The sequence below is a fragment of the Hyalella azteca genome, unplaced genomic scaffold, assembly GCF_000764305.2.
Source record: "Hyalella azteca isolate HAZT.00-mixed unplaced genomic scaffold, Hazt_2.0.2 contig8047, whole genome shotgun sequence".
Classification (NCBI taxonomy): domain Eukaryota; kingdom Metazoa; phylum Arthropoda; class Malacostraca; order Amphipoda; family Hyalellidae; genus Hyalella; species Hyalella azteca.
The window spans coordinates 584-22,471 of NW_025938153.1; the positions used below are offsets into that span (position 1 = coordinate 584).

Here is a 21,888-nt window from a genome sequence, read left to right on the forward strand (position 1 = left end):
ATAATAAATAAAATATCTCAACATACAAGAATTGAGATCACTTGATTGCTTATAAATCGCAAGTTTATCAAGAATTTCAAAGCAAAGAAAACAGCAAAAAATTTCTCCGTTTCTTATGAATGAAAACATTTCGGAGTCCAGCTCCATCGTCAGTTCAATAACTTAAAACACAAGTACAAAAATTAGCAAAGTTGATTCACATTAAAGATATTACAACATAAATTGTCAAATGAAAAAAATAAGAATGAGGTAAACATGCGCTGACAAACATAAATATTTGCAAACATGTCTAATTTTTTGTACTTTTATTTTATGTTTTTGAGCTGACGATTGAGCTGGACTCTGAAACGTTTTCTCTCATAAGAAATGGTGAATTTATTGGCTGTTTTCGTTGCTTTTAAATTTTTGATTATCTCAACGTTATATGCGACTGGAAGATAAACGTCTCTCTTACACCGAAATAACACATGGGGTCAAACAGACAAATATATATACTCTTCTTAGCCATATACATGGTCTATGTATATAGGTATTGATTATAGGTCAAATAAATATTTAATATTAGATCTGAGTCTATAGTCCAAATCTAAACAAGACGCATTTTTAACGATAGTTAATTAATAATTAATATGAGTGAGTTACGAGCTGGTGGTGATAGCCTTTAACGCGTAAATTGTTAGTCACTAATTAGTGAACGCTATTTGGATTATCAATTACTTTTATTGAATTTGAATTGATTATAATTGATAATCCATATATTATTATTATAATTGATAAACCATAGGGTGCAATATATTAATGGGCGCAATATATTAATGGGCGCAATATATTAATGGGTGCAATATTTAATGGGTGCAATATATTAATGGGTGCAATATGTAATGGGTGCAATATATTAATGGGTGCAATATATTAATGGGTGCAATATATTAATGGGTGCAATATATTAATGGGTGCAATATATTAATGGGTGCAATATATTAATGAGGCAATATATTAATGGGTTCAACCTATACGCATGTTCACGGATGGAACTGTGTCAGGATGAATTACGTAAGGGCAAAAAGTGCATCATTATTTTGACAGTTCTATTCTATTTCTATTTTCTATTTCTTCTAGCTAAAGATAGTGATGGACGGTGGTGGTGGTGTGATGAGTGGTGAGCACTCACTGCACCGTAGTGTGGTGCACTCACTGCACCGTAGTGTGGTGCACTCACTGCACCGTAGTGTGGTGCAGATGTGGTGCACTCACTGCACCGTAGTGTGGTGCAGATGTGGTGCACTCACTGCACCGTAGTGTGGTGCAGTTGTGGTGCACTCACTGCAACGTAGTGTGGTGCAGTTGTGGTGCACTCACTGCACCGTAGTGTGGTGCAGTTGTGGTGCACTCACTGCACCGTAGTGTGGTGCAGTAGAAGCACACTTTATCAACCACTTTGTAGAAACTAATTAAGTTACATTATATGCCGCATGAATTTGGTCAAGGGTCTTGACGCTTATTCATTTTTTCTCAATTAAATTATTGCTAGCATTATAATTCGTTATGTAATCTATTTGCATTATGCAAAATTATTTGTGTTAGTTTAAAGCAATTCAAGACTTGAGTAATAAACATTGAATACGTGAAATAAATAAAGTTAACATTAATCAAAATTAATAAAAAAAACACTTTGCCGCGCTGTGATATTGCAGCCTCGTTAAAATTCAAGCTTAATGACCATTGAATAACTAAACATCCACCATGCAGTCAGTGGCTCGCGGGCCGTCGTGCGGGTAGGATGTTGCTCGTGTCGCTCTCTCCCCTCAGCCTGGCGAGGGCATCTTCGCCGAACTTTCATAAACTTATTCCAGCTACAAACTCGAACTTTAGATGAGGCTTCGTGATGCCACTAATGGCTTTGAGAATTGCCTTCTTTGATCTTTAATTTGCTGGGAAAATGCAACTGTTGTTCTAGGTTTCTTTCTTACATTAATAAGCGTTTTTATGGTCGTTCAGGGTGAAATTACCATAGCATGCGCTATAAAGTTGAAAGGATCGAAGTGTTTTGTGTGTACGTTTTATTGTAACAAGAAAAATTTGTCCGAAACCATGAATGGATATTCTGAGTATTGTGTTATTTTCTTTGTAACACTTTTTTTTGTGTTAATGTTTCAGTGACATTATTTTCGACGGAATGTAATTATTATTTATTGTATTGGTAAATTTCTCGTTTCTCCATACACCTTATTTCAAGACATTTCATTTCATTTTATGCCTTAAAGCTCCCTCCCTTCTTTTCCCTCATTTATTCTACCGTTTTCGTGTAATCTTTGCTCCTCAATTAAGGTAAAAAACTCTTCTTCATTTTCATACATTTTTCAAACACGTTTCATCTCGTATTTATTTATCGTCATGCCTATCCTATTATCATCCCTATTAATAAAAGTTTTCATTTATCCCCGGTTAAATTTATATCATTATTTTCTTCATTATCCTTACCTATTACCTTAATTCTCATGTATTTATTGAGAAATAATTACAGTTATTATGTGCTCTCTCTCTCGCGTCATGCTGGCACCCGCGGTGACCTCGCACGTAATGACCCTTATCAGGTCAAGCGCTCTACATACTCATTAATTTGCAGCTATTATATCATTCAGCTAATTTATCCTATTATTAATATCATTCATATCGCTATTATATCATTCATCTAATTTATCCTATTATTATATCATTCATATCGCTATTATATCATTCATCTAATTTATCCTATTATTATATCATTCATATCGCTATTATATCATTCATATCGCTATTATATCATTCATCTAATTTATCTCATTACTATATCATTCATATCGCTATTATATCATTCATATCGCTATTATATCATTCATATCGCTATTATATCATTCATCTAATTTATCCTATTGTTATATCATTCATATCGCCATTATATCATTCATCTAATTTATCCTTCACTTTCTTTAAACATTATTCTTGATGTAAACAACTTTTAATTTCATTGTTTCACATTCATGAGATTTTGTTTCATTGTTTTGCATTCAAACAAAATCACATTCAAGTATTTTCACTGAAGCATTAAATAAATTCGCATTCGATACTGTGAAATTTCCCTCCGTGAAATTTGAATTATGTAAATTTTGTGAATTTCCTAATTTGCGTTTAGTTGAAAAGTTAAGTTGAAAAGTTAAGTTGAAAGTTAAGTTAAGTTGAGTTAACTTAAGTTAAGTTAAAAGTTAAGTTAAGTTGAGTCAAGTTAACTTAAGTTGAGTTAAGTTAAGTTGAGTTAAGTTGAAAGTTAAGTTAAGTTAAAAGTTAAGTTAAGTTGAGTTAAGTTAAGTTAAGTTAAGTTAAGTTAAAAGTTAAGTTAAGTTAAGTTAAAAGTTAAGTTAAGTTGAGTTAAGTTAAAAGTTAAGTTAAGTTAAGAGTTAAGTTAAGTTAAGTTAAAAGTTAAATTAAGTTAAGTTAAGTTAAGTTAAGTTGAAAGTTAAGTTGAAATGCAGCGAAGCGACGGCGGTGACTCGGCACTTCTCAGGTGCCGGAGTCACGATTTATTGCATGGGCGTTTATAAGAAAATCTTTTTCTTACTGAGATATTCCTTCGAAGAAACGCAATCTTTATTGGCCCCCTCATCCTCTTTACTTCATCTACTTTTTAATCGTCTTCCATTCATCCTCTCTTTACTTCATCTTTTTCCTTTGTTCCTCTTCCAATTTTTTCTCTCTCTTCAAAGTTTGCCTTGAAATAAGCGTAAACTTTGTGAACTGAGGCTGAAAGTGGGTTATTTACTATCACTGTTTGTGGTAATAAGTTACTGCCTCAGTATGGGAAGTGATTTACTACCTAGAAATGCGATAGGTGCTATTGTTTTCGTTTAGTACCATTAAGATGGAAGGTTCTTCCTAGCTGGAGTTTGTTGAGTCATATTTGAACCGAGATATAATGCCAGTTGAACATTTATCTAACTCTCCAACATACCAATGATAGTACGCGTTACTTAAATCATTCTGGAATATATAATCAGCTTCATTTCACTTGATTTATTTATTTACGCGGCCTAGCAATGTGTATACGGTAGCTCGATACAATGGGAATTCATTTGCTGCCTTATTTCAATTCTAAGAATCCATAGCGCTGAAAAGGATCTCAACTTGGATCTTGAGGCAAGACCAATTTTAGGAAATTAGTGCGCCAAGTTCTTTAAGAAATAATAAAAATGCGGGGAAACGACATCGACGGTCACCGTCAGTCCTATAGGACTTTTCCTAAAAAAGTTGCCCATGCCTCGGGATTGTCCCAGAAATTGCCGTTTCTGCGATGGTGTTGTCCCTTTTGCTTTGAAAGTCCTCGGCAAACTCGACGTGAATCTAAAGTCCCTGTGATCAAAGTCACTCGAGTCCGGACTCCGTCCACAGACTCGGAAGACTCCGATGCAGACTACGATGGACATGCGACTCCAGAAGAAGAGTGTCGAAAACCGCTCCAAAAAGTGGCTTTGCATAAAGGATTCGATACTGCGCCTGAAGATTTTGATAAAGATGATAAAATTGACGAGGTTGATGCTGTGACCGCAGATACTGACTACGCAGGTGAAAATGATATGGAGCCTCCTATTGTAGCTGATGCCCCATCATCCACCTCTGACGTACCCATCGCTAAGGGTATCAACCGTAACAGCATCAAGCGGAGTTCCATGAAAGGCATTAAAGAAATGTTCTCAAAGTCGAAGAAGTATCGTAAGAACTCGAAGAACGACGATGTTCCTGAGACTGCTGAAGAAACGACACCCGAAAACGGAAACGTCGAGGAATTCACTGAAAGAAAGCGCCCAAAATTTTTCAGTTTCAAGGCCAAGGACGTAGACGATGGCGTCGGGACTCAACGCGGGTCAAAGAAGTCCAAGTATTCCATCATCAGGAAGAAAAGAATAAAGTCGTCTAGTTCTGCCTCGGTCGCGAAGACTCCCGACTCCGATTTGAGGGAGAATCTAGGGGTAGAGTCTAGGGACCCTCAGGGCAGCAGTGACTCCGATCCCCTGATTTCAGAGGACCCTGTCATGACTCTGGATTCTTTGGAGTTTGAAAACTTGCCGCTTTCGAAAGAGTTCAAGAATGGAGAATGTCTCACTTCGCCCGTAGCCTCAAACGAATCCACCATCAGCTCTGATGAAGAACTGAGTTTTTACTCGAGAAAATTCACCTCTACAAACTCAACAGAGAAACCATGGGGTTCAGCAAAGAATAAGTCCACAGACGACACTGCAGAGTCCTCTTCTGCCGAAAGGAGGATATCCAGGAACCATATGGGATCAAATTTTGTGTCAGATTTCAACTCAGAAGAACAGATACCGGATGAAAATATTCTCGTCGACTCGCGTCTATTGTCGAATGATTTATTTGCAAAGGTCAAGTTCCCTAGAGCCTCTGAAGGTGCTGATGACGCAACAGAATTAACCATCCCTCCTACAAAACCACCAAGGACCCTAGAAACTCCAGCTAATTTTGAAAATCTCCCCAAAAGCAATAGTGATTCTGAGACTCACTCGCCCAGCACGGGCATTGAAAATTCGATGGATTTTGACGTGAATTCGATTCAACCAAAACGAAGCGTCGTTCCCCAAAAAGACGTCAATTGGAAGTCAAAGACCCTGAATGATACTGCTGCTAATGACAACGCATTAAAAAACGTTTCAACTGACTTTAAGACGCAAAAATCAGTTACAACTGATGGTTTTAACGGCAATAACGCTACTGAGGCCCCGAATAACACTCCCGATGCCTCAAATAACGCCCCCGAGGTCTCAAATAACGCTCCCGAGGCCCCACATAACGCTACCGAGGTCTCAAATAACGCTCCCGAGGCCTCAAATAACGCCCCCGAGGCCCCACATAACGCTACCGAGGCCTCAAATTACTCCACTAACGCAGCGTGTCGTAACTCAAAGACCATTAAAGCCAAGAAGCCGTCATTAAAAGATCGCATTATTGGTCGACGTGGCAAGGATCGACCCGCTAATGTTAAGGAACCAAAACTTTCTGATGAGCCCGACGGGCCGTGCGAATCTGGTCCCCAAGAGTCTGGGCCCAACGGGTCTGGGACCCGAAATTCTGAGCCCAGCGGGTGCCAAGGTGAGCATCTTGTTGGAGTATTGTACTAACACGGCAACGCGGGAAATGTCATCTGTTTTTTATAGTTTCCCGTCATTTCAGTCATGTTTTCTTCCGTATTGTTTCTGCCCGTGTGTGAGAGAGTAATTGTCTGCATGTCTCTGCTGTGCTGCCTCTTACCAGCTCTGTTAGAACCGCTGCTCTCTGTCTCGCAGTGCTTTGTTTGCAAAACAAACGCTGTCACGGCCTATCCAAGTGACAGGATGTTGGTGAACCCCTCGTGGCGTGCAGCTGCTGCTGGTGAACCCCACTTGGCGTTCAGCTGCTGTTGGTGAACCCCGCGTGGCGTTCAGCTGCTGTTGGTGAACCCCGCGTGGCGTTCAGCTGCTGTTGGTGAACCCTGCGTGGCGTTCAGCTGCTGTTGGTGAACCCTGCGTGGCGTTCAGCTGCTGTTTGTGAACCCCGCGTGGCGTTCAGCTGCTGTTGATGAACCCCGCGTGGCGTTAAATGAATAAATAATTAAATAATGTGGGATAAAAATTACCTTAAATTCGACACGAAGATATGACGTTTGAGGCAAACTTTTTAACGTTTAGTCTCGGGACAAAATAAGGGGGGAAGAGTGGAAAAGGGGAAGGAAAATTATGTGGGAAAAGGTGAAGGTATAGCTAGGAGAGAGGGAAAATAATGGGGAGAATGGAAGAAGAAAGGGAATAATGGGAAGATGGGGAAGAGGAAAAGGAATAATTTGAAGATGGGGAGGAGGAAAGGGAATAATGGGAAGGTGAAGAGGTAAAGGAATAATGGGAAGATGGGGAAGAAGAAAGGAAATAATGGGAGAATGGGGAGGAGGAAAGGAAATAATGGGAAGGGAAAAGAGCTGAATGAAGCGTGGGATAGTAAGGGAATGTGAGGTGAGAAAATTGGTATGGAGCTGGGGGGGCGAGGGGGGCGGCGGGGGGCGACGGAGTTTTTGTTTAATTTCCTGCTACGCTCCCCTATTGGGAATTATAGTCGGAACAACGACGGCCATTTTTAACCCCCTTATCTTTCAGTGTTGCTAGCGCCGCGCAACAGCTTTATCTCTCCTCCTGCCACTAACTTACTATATTATTGTACATTAATTATTTTTATAAATCATAATTATTTTAATACCTATATTATTATTTTTTATACACTAAACATTTTTTTCCATATGCTACTTGTGTTGTACTTGTGTTATTATTATATAATTTTTTTCTTTTTATATATTATTCATTTTTTATAACTTCTATTATTATTATTTTCGTTTTCATACATTATACCTACATTTTATACATATTATTATTTATAAAAGTATACGTTTTTTATTATATTATACAGATAGGTTGCAATTCAGGTAAACAAGATTACATATTCGGAATCAATTACCCATTTTATAACAAATTTGCTATTTGCTATTCATTGTCTTATGACAATTCATATATTTTTTAATCCTACTTACGATATTCTGCCATATTCAGTCTTCTAACAATAGTGTTTTCAAATTAATGTGGCTATTGATTTCTGAAGAAATTTGGTGACGCGCGTCAATCTTTAGCGGTGTTGCGCTTTTTTGGGTCATTTTGACCCAGTTTTGGCCCGGCAAAAGGGCGTATCAGTGCTACGCGTAGGAGGTGCGTCACTACTTGGATAATATAACACACATATTTTTCTGATTGTACACTTTAGACCTACTGCCGTCTTTGTAGCTATTCCACTTTTATGCCAGTCATGGGCGTAATACCACCTATAGGTGTTAGCATGGGCGAGATAATGTTCATGGGTGTTATAAATGTTGTGATACCACGGGTGTTAAATATGGTGTAATAACGCTTTCGGTTGTTATAAATGATGTAATAATAACGTAGTATAATATGGGTGTTCTATCACCCATATGTTATCATGGGTGTAATATGAGTGTTCCATCACCCATATGTTATCATGGGTGTAATATGAGTGTTCCATCACCCATATGTTATCATGGGTGTAATATGAGTGTTCCATCACCCGTATGTTATCATGGGTGTAATATGAGTGTTCCATCACCCGTATGTTATCATGGGTGTAATATGAGTGTTCTATCACCCGTATGTTATCATGGGTGTAATATGAGTGTTCTATCACCCGTATGTTATCATGGGTGTAATATGAGTGTTCCATCACCCGTATGTTATCACGGGTGTAATATGAGTGTTCTATCACCCGTATGTTATCATGGGTGTAATATGAGTGTTCCATCACCCGTATGTTATCATGGGTGTAATATGAGTGTTCCATCACCCGTATGTTATCATATCCTGTTATAGTTCCCTGATCGATCATAGGCTCGTGTAAATATTAGGTCGCGGTTGTTCACAAATCGATCACTATATCATGTATTATTCTACACAGCATTATTTATGTATAATTTATACGAAATATTGCATTAATATGTATACATTATTTTATAAATATTGCACACTATGCGTTATTTTGCTCAGCTATGCAGCACACTGATGCACCGCAAATTCACTATTTATTATTTATTTCATATGAAGTTTCGATTTCTGAAATAATCTCTTCGAATTGCTTCTGCGCGCACAAGATCGCGTAAAATGCGCATGAAATGAGCAGTAAAGCTCAAAACGCTCCAACACCAACTGCATTTAACGTTAAAAACTATTAATTTTTTTATAAATTATTAATTTTTTATAGTTTTTTATAATTTTTAATCAGCCAAGCTTGATAAAAAATTCGCGGCGTTAGCGTATGTGCGGTCGAAGTGCTTGCTGTGCTACACTGAAATTACAGTAATTTTTCCACTTTACGGTTGTTTTAATTTTGATAATTACTCTCAGTTTGTGCTTTTTCCAGTTATTATATAATTTAAGATTTAAAACAATTTAAATCGATAATGTCACTCTATGGTTGTTTTAATTTTGATAATTACTCTCAGTTTGTGTTTTTTCCAGTTATGAATAATTTTAGAATTGAATCAATGATTTAAGCGCTCGTTTAGTGTTCGGTTGTAGCGCTTTTTACCAACCGCATCAATGAAGAATTTATTTATTTGGTTTATTGATTTATTTATTTGGTTATGAAGAATTGGTTCATTGTGAATTGCGAGACTTAATATTATGTTAATTGGTAACTGAAGGTAAATAATTATAATTATTTTCTAATAATTAATTTTGTTTTACAGAGGATGGCTTGAGTACTACAGCCCACGATGACACCCTCGCCCACCTCCGCCCCATCGGCGCAGCATCGGCGCCGTTCGGCGGAGGCCGACCGTCGCTCGGCGGCGGCGGCGGCGGCGGGTCATTAAGTTCGTCGGTGACGTCATCAATGATGACGTGTAGCGGCGACGTATCATCGTCAGCTGCTGACGAAGACGTTGAAAAACTTCTCATGTTCCAGGACCGCAAGAGGCAACACTCGCTTACTACACTCGGAGTACGTTACTAAATTTACGTTTTACGTTTTTTTATTTACGTTTTGAGTTATTTTGTTTACGTTTTAAGTTGCTAAATTTACTTCTCTTACCTTGCGTGTTTGAACGTTTCTTTCATATGTTCGTTGCTTTTCGTTTCGTGCTATGTGTGTTTTACGTATGCTTCTTTGCGTATTTACGTGTGTTTCTATGTGTGTTTTTACGTGTGTTACGTTACGTATATATTATATACATACATTATGTGCCTCGCGCATTTTACTAACGTCACATTTTTCACTAGCCTCCCTACTGTCACTAACGTCACATACGTCATTGTGATCTTGTGACATTATTTACATGCATCATTTACATCTTTGCTTTGCACGCTAATTTATGCTAATTTAACACTTCAAAGAATAACTTTTCCTGGAGAATTTGTATCGTTATGTTGTGAATCATTCCACATTTATCCAGTTATCGCTTATAATTATTTGTTAAATTAAATTATTTATTCATACCTAGCTTCTATGTTCTGTTTTATTTCTAATTGGTCGTACGGTTTATTTTAATAACGCTTCTTCTTATCTTCCATACAAGACTGTTTGTTTATTTGTTCGTTTGTTTGTTTGTTCGTTTGTTTATTTGTTTGTGTATGTTTAGCAAGATTAGTGCACAAACTTCGTGCAACAAGCACCAATCATCAGTCAACAAACACTGAAAGCAAAGTTTGTGAAACTTTTTTCTCCCGAGCGCCGAATGCAGAAGTTGCGGAGTGAACTTTAATGTGGAACTGCACTGCAGGCGTGTGCTGTGCACTGCAGGCGTGTGCTGTGCACTGCAGGCGTGTGCTGTGCACTGCAGGCGTGTGCTGTGCACTGCAGGCGTGTGCTGTGCACTGCAGGCGTGTGCTGTGCACTGCAGGCGTGTGCTGTGCACTGCAGGCGTGTGCTGTGCACTGCAGGCGTGTGCTGTGCACTGCAGGCGTGTGCTGTGCACTGCAGGCGTGTGCTGTGCACTGCAGGCGTGTGCTGTGCACTGCAGGCGTGTGCTGTGCACTGCAGGCGTGTGCTGTGCACTGCAGGCGTGTGCTGTGCACTGCAGGCGTGTGCTGTGCACTGCAGGCGTGTGCTGTGCACTGCAGGCGTGTGCTGTGCACTGCAGGCGTGTGCTGTGCACTGCAGGCGTGTGCTGTGCACTGCAGGCGTGTGCTGTGCACTGCAGGCGTGTGCTGTGCACTGCAGGCGTGTGCTGTGCACTGCAGGCGTGTGCTGTGCACTGCAGGCGTGTGCTGTGCACTGCAGGCGTGTGCTGTGCACTGCAGGCGTGTGCTGTGCACTGCAGGCGTGTGCTGTGCACTGCAGGCGTGTGCTGTGCACTGCAGGCGTGTGCTGTGCACTGCAGGCGTGTGCTGTGCACTGCAGGCGTGTGCTGTGCACTGCAGGCGTGTGCTGTGCACTGCAGGCGTGTGCTGTGCACTGCAGGCGTGTGCTGTGCACTGCAGACGTGTGCTGTGCACTGCAGACGTGTGCTGTGCACTGCAGGCCTGTGCTGTGCACTGCAGGCGTGTGCTGTGCACTGCAGGCCTGTGCTGTGCACTGCAGGCGTGTGCTGTGCACTGCAAATTTGAACGCTGTGCCAGGCTGTGCGCACAGGAAACGCTTGTGCGACCGTTACTCTGCGATAACTCTAATGAACCTGCCTCACATTCATGAGTGAATGCCTCTGCCTCACATTCATGAGTGAATGTCTCTGCCTCACATTCATGAGTGAATGACCCATAAAAATTAACAAATGTTTCGATATTTGTACATCGTGAATGCCTTTGCCTCACATTCATGTTATTCATTGATAAATCATGTACCTGCATCATTTATTAAGAATAGCGCGTAGCATTCATCCAATAAGTCAATAATTTCCTCAATAGTTCCAATGAGAGAGAAATCCTGAACTGAAGACACATTAATAAGAATTAATAAATATTAATAATATTACTAAATAGCATTATAATAATAAATGTTATTCTAATTCGGTTTATTTTGGCTACTGCTGGTCGATCTTTGATAACCATTTCTTATTTTCACTTTTATAGTCATGTATGCAGTATAAAATTCAACATTTTCTGCAATCAATTATGACTTTAAAAAAAACTTTGTAATTCTTATCTATTTTTCATCCCTTTTATCATCGCAAAATTTATTACTTTATTTATTACGTTTTATCTTATTATTCTCCTTCATATCAACATACACGTTGTAAAAGCCAATCTTTTTATACATAACAGTTATACCATGTTTTACCAGCGGACATAAAGCTACTGACGACTAACACTTCGGTTTGATTCCCTTGGTGACTTTTTTTAATATTTATTATTACATTTATTTTATGTCTTCAATACAATAGACATTCATCATGGTTCCTATTGCATAGACATTCATCATGGTTCCTATTGCATAGACATTCATCATGGTTCATATTGCAAAGACATTCGTCATGGATTCATCATGGTTCCTATTGCGTAGACATTCATCATGGTTCCAATTGCATAGACATTCATCATGGTTCCTATTGCGTAGACATTCATCATGGTTCCTATTGCATAGACATTCATCATGGTTCATTTTGCATACACATTCATTATGACTCCTATTGCATAGACATTCATCATGGTTCATATTGCATAGACATTCATCATGGTTCCTTTGCATAGACATTCATTATGATCTATATTGCATAGACATTCATCATGGTTCCTGTTGCATAGACATTCATTATGTTCCATATTGCATAGACATTCATCAAGGTTCATATTGCATGTTTCAAAAACATACTAATGCGATGTTCGATTGTTGAAACGTCGTGTGAATGTCTATGGCGTAGCTTTGTCTTCTGTATTGTGAACTATTCACATGTTAGGCTAAAGTTAAATAGTTTATTTGTTATATTTTCAAACTCACATTTTAGGTTTAAGTTGCGCTGCCATAATCTTTACGTTGTTTGCTTCTTATTTTTGTGTTTGAAGTTGAAAAATTTCCCCATGTTTGTTTACTAAGTATTTGGTGAAGTTTGCTATTTTGTTTTTTATTTTTTTATGCAACGCCTTTTCGAGTTCCACAGAAAGAAAAACACTGGTCAAATTCACCTCCTCGATAATTATCTTGAATTAAATGAGTAATTTATTGAATAAAACGAAAAATAAATAAAAATGATTTACTATCGTGTTTCCAACTTGTCCAACTGTCACTACTTTTCGTTTGGAAATTTCCTTAACCATTACAATATCATTACGATTTTATCTATAATTGTTTAAAAATAATATTGAATCAATTCATTCGTTGATTTAATTTGTTTTGGGTGAGTGAATTTGACCTGTGTTTTTCCCTCAGTGTTGCCTGAGCCCTAGTGTTGATATCGAACCCTCTTTTTCCCCTCAAGAAGCGCACTGCGGACAAGAGGGTTACATAACCCCTCGGACCCCTCAAGCGACCCTCAACCTCCGACTTCAACCCCTCACTGCGCCTGCAACGAAATTATTTCATTGCAAAATATATTTGATGCCCTTTTTATATATCTAGATAGTCTATTATCTGCCACATTTTGGCGTGTAATAGATAATTTAATATACTTTTATTTCACCGAAATATTAGTAAGTTGAAATATTTCTATCTGACTCCCTGGAATGTTGTGAATGACTTCGAAGCATGTACCAAGAAACACCACCGATGTCTTCTCTTTATAATTTTAATTTATATTTACAAAAAAAACATTTTATTTAATTTCTCTCACGTATTTCACAAATTCTTCTTAGCGTAAATTTATTAGAATATTTGCTTACGAAAGGAGCATATAGTTCTTGTGATATGGCTTGCATCTGATGTTGAAGAAACGTTGAATAGACATCGTATTATCAACGTATGAATTACGCATGAAACACGCGGAGCTTCTGTCGGTCAGGGGTCAGCAGCCGGAAGGCCTTGAGGCTTGATTCGAAAATTCTTCCAACTTGTGGAAGAAAAAATTAAAAATATTGTTTATGTTAGCTTAATTTCGGTGTTGAAAGACTTGGGTAAACGTCCACTGGGGCCTTTTGCAATATCACAAGTTTACGGGGGCTGAAGTCTACCCCAAAGGAATCGAGCTGAAGTCCACCCGAAAAACCGGCTGAAGTTCACCCGAAAAACCGTCTGAAGTACATCCAGAAAAACCGGCTGAAGTCCGCCCGAAAAACCGGCTGAAGTTCACTCGAAAACCGGCTGAAGTTCACTCGAGAAGCCGACAGAAGTCCACCCGAGAAACCGGCTGAAGTCCATCCGAAAAACCGGCTAAAGTCCATCCGAAAAACCGGCTAAAGTACATCCAAAAAACCGGCAGAAGTCCATCCAAAAAACCGGCAGAAGTCCATCCAAAAAACCGGCTGGAGTTCATCTAAAAAACCGGCTGAAGTTCGTCCAAAAACCGGTTGAAGTGCACCCGAAAAACCGGTTGAAGTTTAGCCGAGAAGTTGGCTAAAGTCCACTAAGAAGGTAGCGGAAGTCATCCGAGCATCAGTCTGAAGTCCACCCGAGGGCTGGTGAAGCCAGTCCACAATTCTTCGTCGCGATCCCGACCTGTTCAATGATGTGGTGTATGGATGATGATGTGGTGTATGAATGATGATGTGATGTATGAATGATGATGTGATGTATGAATGATGATGTATGTGTGAATGATTATGTGGTGTTTGTATGAAGTGATGTGTGAATGATGAAGTGATGTATGAATGATGATGTGGCTGATGAATGATGATGTGATGTATGAATGATGATGTATGTATGAATGATTATGTGGTGTACGAATGACGTGTGTAGATGATGTGTTGTGTTAATTATAGCACAGAAAAGTAGTATCGGCGCTGAAGAATAGACCAAGCTTAGCCTGTCGTTGATTATTGTGATGATATGGTGTATGAATGATGAGTACGAATGATGTTATGTGTGCATGATAGAGTTTACGAATGATGTGTCGCATGAATAATACGATAGGTATATTATTTCAATAGGTTCCATGCGGAGGAAATTCGGCACTCTGCCACTAGCGATAGACGTTATAATTTCGTATAGCGATTTTGCACAATAAACATGTGTACTTAGTATACAATGTATCCTTCTGCGTACACGGCTCTCCTATACAATATATATTGTTGTGTACCAGTAAGTTGTGTGCGGTGAAATGTCGCTATAGGCTCACGAGTTGCCAATATATCGGCTATCGCTAAGCTGCCTTCTGCCACTAACGCGCTGCCTAGATATCCTATGGCTAAATCCTGTGCCGGTATGGTTGGATCCTGTGCCGGTACCGAAAAGTTCTGTAAATGTCGAAAAAATGGTGGCAAAGATGCCGAACAACAATTCAATTTTCACTTTAATACTGCCAAATATGACTATTGCACCGGCTTTCCGCGTAAATTACGACAAATGCTGAATAGGTACCTTACTTAACTTGAGTTCGAGGTGTGCGCAACTAACCAACATCAAACTAGCCACGCGAATTTCAACATCATAGTATACACTTGAAATTCAACATCACTCAACCCACATGAAGTTCAATATCATATTATACACTCGAAATTCAACATCACACTATACAGTTGAAATTCAATATCATATTATCCACGCGAAGTTCAACATCATATTATCTACACTTGAAATTCAATATCATATTATCCACTTGAAATTCAACATCATACTACCTACGCAAAGTTCAATATCATACAATCCACGCGAAGTTCAACACGGTGCTATCAACTCAACATTTAATTCAACTTGACTCAGTCGACGCTGTTGAGTTATCTAGCCCCCGTTCCCTGATCGTTCGTTGCGTACAACACTCATGCAGGCGTGCACTCATTATGCTAACATGAACATGAATAAGTGAGTAATATTGACCCATCCCTCGTCTGCCTGATAGCCTGAGTAATTCGTTTGTTTGTTCTACATGTACGGACGTGGATGAGTACGTGAATGAGTACGTGAATGAGTACGTGAATGAGTACGTGAATGAGTACTTGAATGAGTACATGAATGAGTACGTGAATGAGTACATGAATGAGTACACGGGAGTTTCGAGAATAGTTACTCAGCACATCTAATTAGTACACGTCTAATTGCACTCCTCAGCCCACCTACTTAACACGTTGACTACGATTGCTTCATCTTGTACTATTATTTCATTTTTTGTACTCTTTTCAAACAGGTTTGCCAGACGGTCATTTTTTCCGGACAAATTCCGTGATTTAGTTTTTCTCAATTGCGTTGGTCGGCTAAAATTTATGATAGGGGTACTCCCTAATTAAATTTTAAATACTGCAAAAAGAAAATAAATGGAATTTATATTTTTTATAGCGGAACCTACAAATAAACTAGTATATATTGAGTTATCGGCCTTTTTTGGCCTTTTTGTTCTCGGATTTGGCCGATTTTAGGCAACCTGAATTATGTACCACTTCGTCCTGGAGAAATACATTTCGTGGTACGCATGTGTACCACTTCGGAGTCGACGTGTTAACTAAGTATTCTGTTTTGTATTCTGTGTGTACGAGATATTCAATACCACTCGTGTATGTGGCATTGTGTGGCTGGAAGGGCTGTATGTGGCATCATGTGGCTGTATGTGGCAGTATTCATCTGAATGCGTCGTGAATAAAGAAATTCACGCAAGAATTCGTGGTGCGAATATTCGTGATGTTCGTAACACTAACGCACGCACGATGTTGATATGATGACGTCTGAAAATAAGTCGTCAATATTCGTAACACCAACGCACGATGTTGATATGATGACGTCTGAAAATAAGTCATCAATATTCGTAACACCAACGCACGATGTTGATACGATGACGTCTGAAAATATATCGTCAATATTCGTAACACTAACGCACGCACGATGTTGATACGATGACGTCTGAAAATATATCGTCAATATTCGTAACACTAACGCACGATGTTGATACGATGACGTTTGAAAATACGTTATCAACAGCGACAATTAGTAACGTGATGAAAACTCATAAGAATATCACTGTACCAATAATTCCGCTAGTAATAGCACTGGTATAGTGATCACAAACACGTTTAATAGTGCTATAGACTTATACTTCTATTTGTACATAAATATATTTGTACAAATAGAAGTATGAATATGAATAAAGAAGTATGAATATGTATGAATAATATTAACAATGATTGAAAGTAGACATGAATAAGATATATATATATAAGTACGATGCTGCGTCCCGAGTAACGCTTACGAAAATATGCTAAGTTTATTTACGTTATGTGTCTATGAGATAATTTTAATACGTTATTTGAAGTCATATACTAATACAAACTGCCGCGACTCTGTATATTTTGTGTGTTGTGTAGACTATTCGCTGCGTATGTTTTGCATCTAATAAATCTAACGTTTGAGCACTGTTTTATTCCTACATCCTTGCACTTCTTGCTTGATTTGCACAATTGTTCGCTTGTATTTTTTGTGTGGGCGCTTGCATGTCTGTGTTGCTTTAGTGAGTTGCAGCTTCGTTGGTAATTCTTATTTATTTTAAAAGTATTGATAAAAGTATTGATTATTTTCATTAATTGAATTAGAAGTTGATATTTGATATGTGTATGATATATATGATGATGCGCACCATATACGTATTTGACGATGCGCACAACATATGTGATGTGCATGATATAGGGTATTTAATGATACGCACCAATTATGATATTTAATGATACTCATCAATAAGTATGATGATACGCACAATATATAAAAAAATTATGACCGATTAGCAGCGGAGTTACCTTGAATAGATATCGATATGACCCTATAGGTTTTGTATATAATTATGATCCTTATCATGGGTTATCGCTGGATTATATTGATGAGTGTGGAGATGGTAAGTTATGTGTTATATTTTTCGCTTTATTAAGGGCACTAAATGTACAATAGTGCAGTGACGTAGTGGTGAGTGCAGTAGTGGTGAGTGCAGTAAGATTAAGTAGTAGTGGGTCAAGGAGCATTGGGGTTAAGTAGAAGTGAGGTTAAGTAGCATCGGGGTTTCGATACCTTGTCGTTTTAATGTGTGGATTAGACCTGTATACGTAATTGTAGTTAAGTAGGTGTGCTGAGTATGCTCATTAAGTACGTAGTTAAGTAGGTGTGCTGAGTAGTCTCGTTGAACATGTAGTTAAGTAGGTGTGCTGAGTAGTCTCATTAGACGCGTTGATAAGTAGGTGTGCTGAGGAGTCTCATTAAACGAGTAGTTAAGTAGGTGTGCTGAGTTGTCTCATTAAGCACGTAGTTAAGTAGGTGTGTTGATTAGTCTCATTGAACGAGTAGTTAAGTAGGTGTGCTGAGTAGTCTCATTAAGCACGTAGTTAAGTAGGTGTGCTGAGTAGTCTCATTAAGCACGTAGTTAAGTAGGTGTGCTGAGTAGTCTCATTAAGCACGCAGTTAAGTAGGTGTGTTGATGAGTCTCATTAAACGAGTAGTTAAGTAGGTGTGCTGAGTAGTCTCATTAAGCACGTAGTTAAGTAGGTGTGTTGATTAGTCTCATTAAGAGAGTAGTTAAGCAGGTGTGCTGAGTAGTCTCATGAAGCACGTAGTTAAGTAGGTGTGCTGAGTAGTCTCGTTGAACGCGTTGATAAGTAGGTGTGCTGAGTAGTCTCATTAAACGCGTAGTTAAGTAGGTGTGCTGAGTAGTCTCGTTGAACGTGTAGTTAAGTAGGTGTGCTGAGTAGTCTCGTTGAACGTGTAGTTAAGTAGATGTGCTGAGTAGTCTCATTAAACGCGTTGCAAAGTAGGTGTGCTGAGTAATCTCATTAAACGCGTTGTTAAGTAGGTGTGCCGAGTGATATCATTAAACGCGTTGTTAAGTTGGTATGCTGAGTAGTCTCATTAAACACGTAATTAAGTGGGTGTGCTGAGTAGCTCATTAAAAGCATAGTTAAGTAGGTGTGCTGAGTAGTCTCATTAAAAGCGTAGTTAAGTAGGTGTGATGAGTAGTATTAATGAACTCATAGTTAATTAGGTGTGTTGATTAGTCTCATTAAATACGTGGTTAAGTAGGTGTGTTGATTAGTCTCATTAAACACGTAGTTAAGTAGGTGTGTTGATTATTCTCATTAAACACGTAGTTAAGTAGGTTTTCGAAGTAATCTCATTAAATACGTAGTTACGTCGTTTTTAACTGTTATCGCCTTCATATTCACAATTGAATATGAGTTGAAATACGTTAAAAGTTTCAAATTTGGCACTCAAATAAATAATTTGGTAACTTTATCAATTACAAACACATTGTTACGTTATTTTCACGGGAGAATATCAATTCTGATGGATCTTGTTACACTAATTACTTTCTAGTTAATTCAACAAGAAGAAATGAAAATCAACGAAGTTATTTTCATCAAAGATCAATGTCAAGTATGAAATCATCGAAGCATCGGCATTTATTTTGACCAATATCAAGAAGTTGGACGAATACTCTATTTCACAGTAAAAATACCAGCTTTAAGTCCTTAACATTCGTGTTAATAAACTCTGAAGAAAAATCACGCGTACGCGTATTAAATCTCAAAATATTCCAAAATTAAAATCTCGAAATATCCGAACACTGATTATTCTCAGGCGTATCTAATACTGATATCAGACGGAAAACCATCAATTATCTATTGCTGTGTAGCAATACAACGCGCTGTTTTTAATTAAGTTTCCTTTTCTCATACTCTAACAAAAAAAAACGATAAACTTCTACCGTCAACTGAGTCAAGTTTCCTTTTCTCACGCACTCTAACAAAAAAAACTATATACCTTTACCTTCAACTGAAACACATAATCGTTTCCGGATACCATTCTTCTGCCAATGCCTGTGTTGTCATGGGAGGTTGAAGAGAAAACCATCCTGTTCTCGTGCCGTTTTTTGTTGTCTTATCGAACATTTAGACAGTCCACTTACGATCGATGTCTTTTATTGGAAAATGTTTATGGACCAGCGTTGTTTTGAAGAGGATTTCTTTGAAAGAAAAAACAAGTTTTCTTAATTTTATCTTGTTCGGAAAATATTACTAATAAAGTTGATTATTTAATTTTCGAATATTTATATTATCGTCGTTTTGCTTCTTCATTCTTGACATGTTGCTAAGTTAGCAGCTTCGTGTTGATGCCAATTCAGGCCCGTGAAATGTTTCATAAAATTTTTATGGCCATTCTGGTGACGGGATAATATTTGGATTTATTATATGAAATTCCACGTTCGATTGCACTTCGTCGTTACTTTTATGCTCCATTTTATTCATGGTTTTAAGTTTTCCGAAACTCTGGAAATTTTATCAACGAAGTTTACTTCGATTAATTTTCTGACGCTCGTTAGCGCTGCGCTCGACCTTTTATTTTTGGGGACTAAAAGTTCGATGTTATTCAAATCACGGTCGTTAGTGCTTGCTTTTCCACGATTTTTATTTTTTTTGCAGTTTGTACAAGTATTGGAAGTTCATCCCATCCTAAACTGGTCGCTTGAATGATAAAACTAACAATTTCCAAGCCTTTTTGTTCAACGAGGGCAATTTTTGTATTAGTATATGAGAAATATATTATATAATATATATATACGTATATGATATATTATATATATTATATATATTATATGATAATTATATATGATATATTATATATATTATATTATATGATAATTATATATGATATATTTATGACTCATCGACTTCGTTGCTCTCATGTCTCGCATCTATCTCATGTCTCGCATCTCTCATGTCTCGCATCTCTCATGTCTCGCATCTCTCATGTCTCGCATCTCTCTCATGTCTCGCATCTCTTTCTTATCTTCCATTCCTGTTTATCATCAAGGCTTATTTCTCACGCTTGAAATGTTGCCGATTTTTTTATGTCGGAAAATTTATTTAACGGGAAACCTTGAAAAGTTTTCAAATTATTTTATTCAATTTATTTGCATAAATTTTCGAATACTAAATGAGCGCAGATTTGTTGTGCTGAAAACACCTGTTGCTTTTAAAATGAACTCTGCGGCCCTAGGACGCCGGTCTCGCACGTCCCAACGCATCTATATGCAAATTGAAACAAGATCCTTTGGTGGAATCCTTCAGCCGACAGCGATTTACATCGCAGTATTTGATAGAATCTTTCTATTTTGTTTGGGTCTCCGACATGTGGAAAATTCATCACGAGATTACGTTCTGAATCTCAGTGTCGCCTATTTGAATTATTATCTGGGGCTGAACTTGGAGAACTCGCTCAAGTACACGTAGTAGATACACGTAGCGGTCTAAGTACACGTAACGGTCTAAGTGCACGTAGCGGCTTAGGCACACGTAGTAGATAAAGTATACGTAGCGGTCTAAGTACACGTAGTAGATAAATTATACGTAGCGGCCTAAGTACACGTAGCGGTCTAGGTACACATAGCAGATAAAATATACGTAGCGGTCTTAGTACACGTAGTAGATTAAGTACACGTAGCGGTTTAAGTACACGTAGCGGCCTAAGTACACGTAGCGGTCTTAGTTTACAGAGCGGTCTAAGTACACGCAGCGGTCTATATGCACGTAGCGGTCTAAGCACACTTAGCGGTCTGCGTGCTCGCAGCGGCATTAATTGTATCTCCAAGCCTAAGTACGTACGTATTTTTAATTGTACAAAATAGTACCAATAACTTAACAACTTTAGAGTGTAGGAAGTGCAGGCAAATAATTCCTATGAAACACTGGATTACGATGTACGCAACTACTTGAACACATGGCGGGAATCATGACGCTCAAATAATTTTTAATTTTGGTCTCGATTGGGATAATGAATAATTAATATAACTTGGTGAGGCGAATCACATGTTGCATTATTCACTGCTGTTATTGCTACATAATTCATTCACCATTGCTTGAAATCAGAAGATCTATAAAAAATTCTGTTTCTCCTTCGATTTATACTATTACACTAACATTGAATGATTACTTCGAACAAAGTTCAAAATCTGCGTTCAGGTGAAAATATATTATCCTCTAGTTTCTTCAGTATTCGATTAAACTCCAATTACTTATGTTTTAGTGAACTTTTTTAAGCTTTCTTTACACTGTCACATCGAGAAACTACATACATTTTTACACTAAAATTCATTTATTCAGCCTTTAATAAAATTAGTGACCATCATTGAATTTTTCAATTCCAGCTCTTGGTACTTTCAATCAGAGTAAGTTTAATATTAGCTTGAAACTCCGTAGACTTTATTTTGGATTGGTACTTTCGGGAGCTGAATGTTCTTCCGAATGTTCTCAGTAAAATGTTCAGCCTATCATT

The 21,888-nt window shown here is 38.1% G+C and overlaps 2 protein-coding genes across 3 annotated transcripts in view; both read left to right on the forward strand.

Annotated features, from left to right (window-relative positions):
• Nucleotides 1–4,223: 4,223 nt before the first annotated feature.
• On the forward strand, nucleotides 4,224–6,022 carry LOC125178223. The gene is made up of 3 exons (XM_047881467.1): nucleotides 4,224–4,251; nucleotides 4,423–5,940; nucleotides 6,009–6,022. The coding sequence occupies exons 1-3, from the start codon at nucleotides 4,224–4,226 to the stop codon at nucleotides 6,020–6,022; spliced, it is 1,560 nt and encodes a 519-aa protein (XP_047737423.1).
• Nucleotides 6,023–9,398: 3,376 nt separating this feature from the next.
• LOC108670686 (synaptotagmin-like protein 4) overlaps nucleotides 9,399–21,888 on the forward strand; it is a 28,866-nt gene continuing 16,376 nt past the window's right edge. For both annotated transcript variants that reach the window (XM_047881468.1, XM_018158172.2), the window contains exon 1: nucleotides 9,399–9,570. In XM_047881468.1, the coding sequence (XP_047737424.1) occupies nucleotides 9,463–9,570 (108 nt within the window). In that variant the 5' untranslated portion in view covers nucleotides 9,399–9,462. The remainder of the gene's footprint in view (nucleotides 9,571–21,888) is intronic.

Bases quoted from the DNA above. Each gene is read 5' to 3' on its own strand.
- LOC125178223 (XM_047881467.1), top strand. From the start codon at position 4,224: ATGCGGGGAAACGACATCGACGGTCACC. The intron at 4,252-4,422 runs GTCAGTCCTATA...CTCCGTCCACAG, and splicing joins AAACGACATCGACGGTCACC to ACTCGGAAGACTCCGATGCA.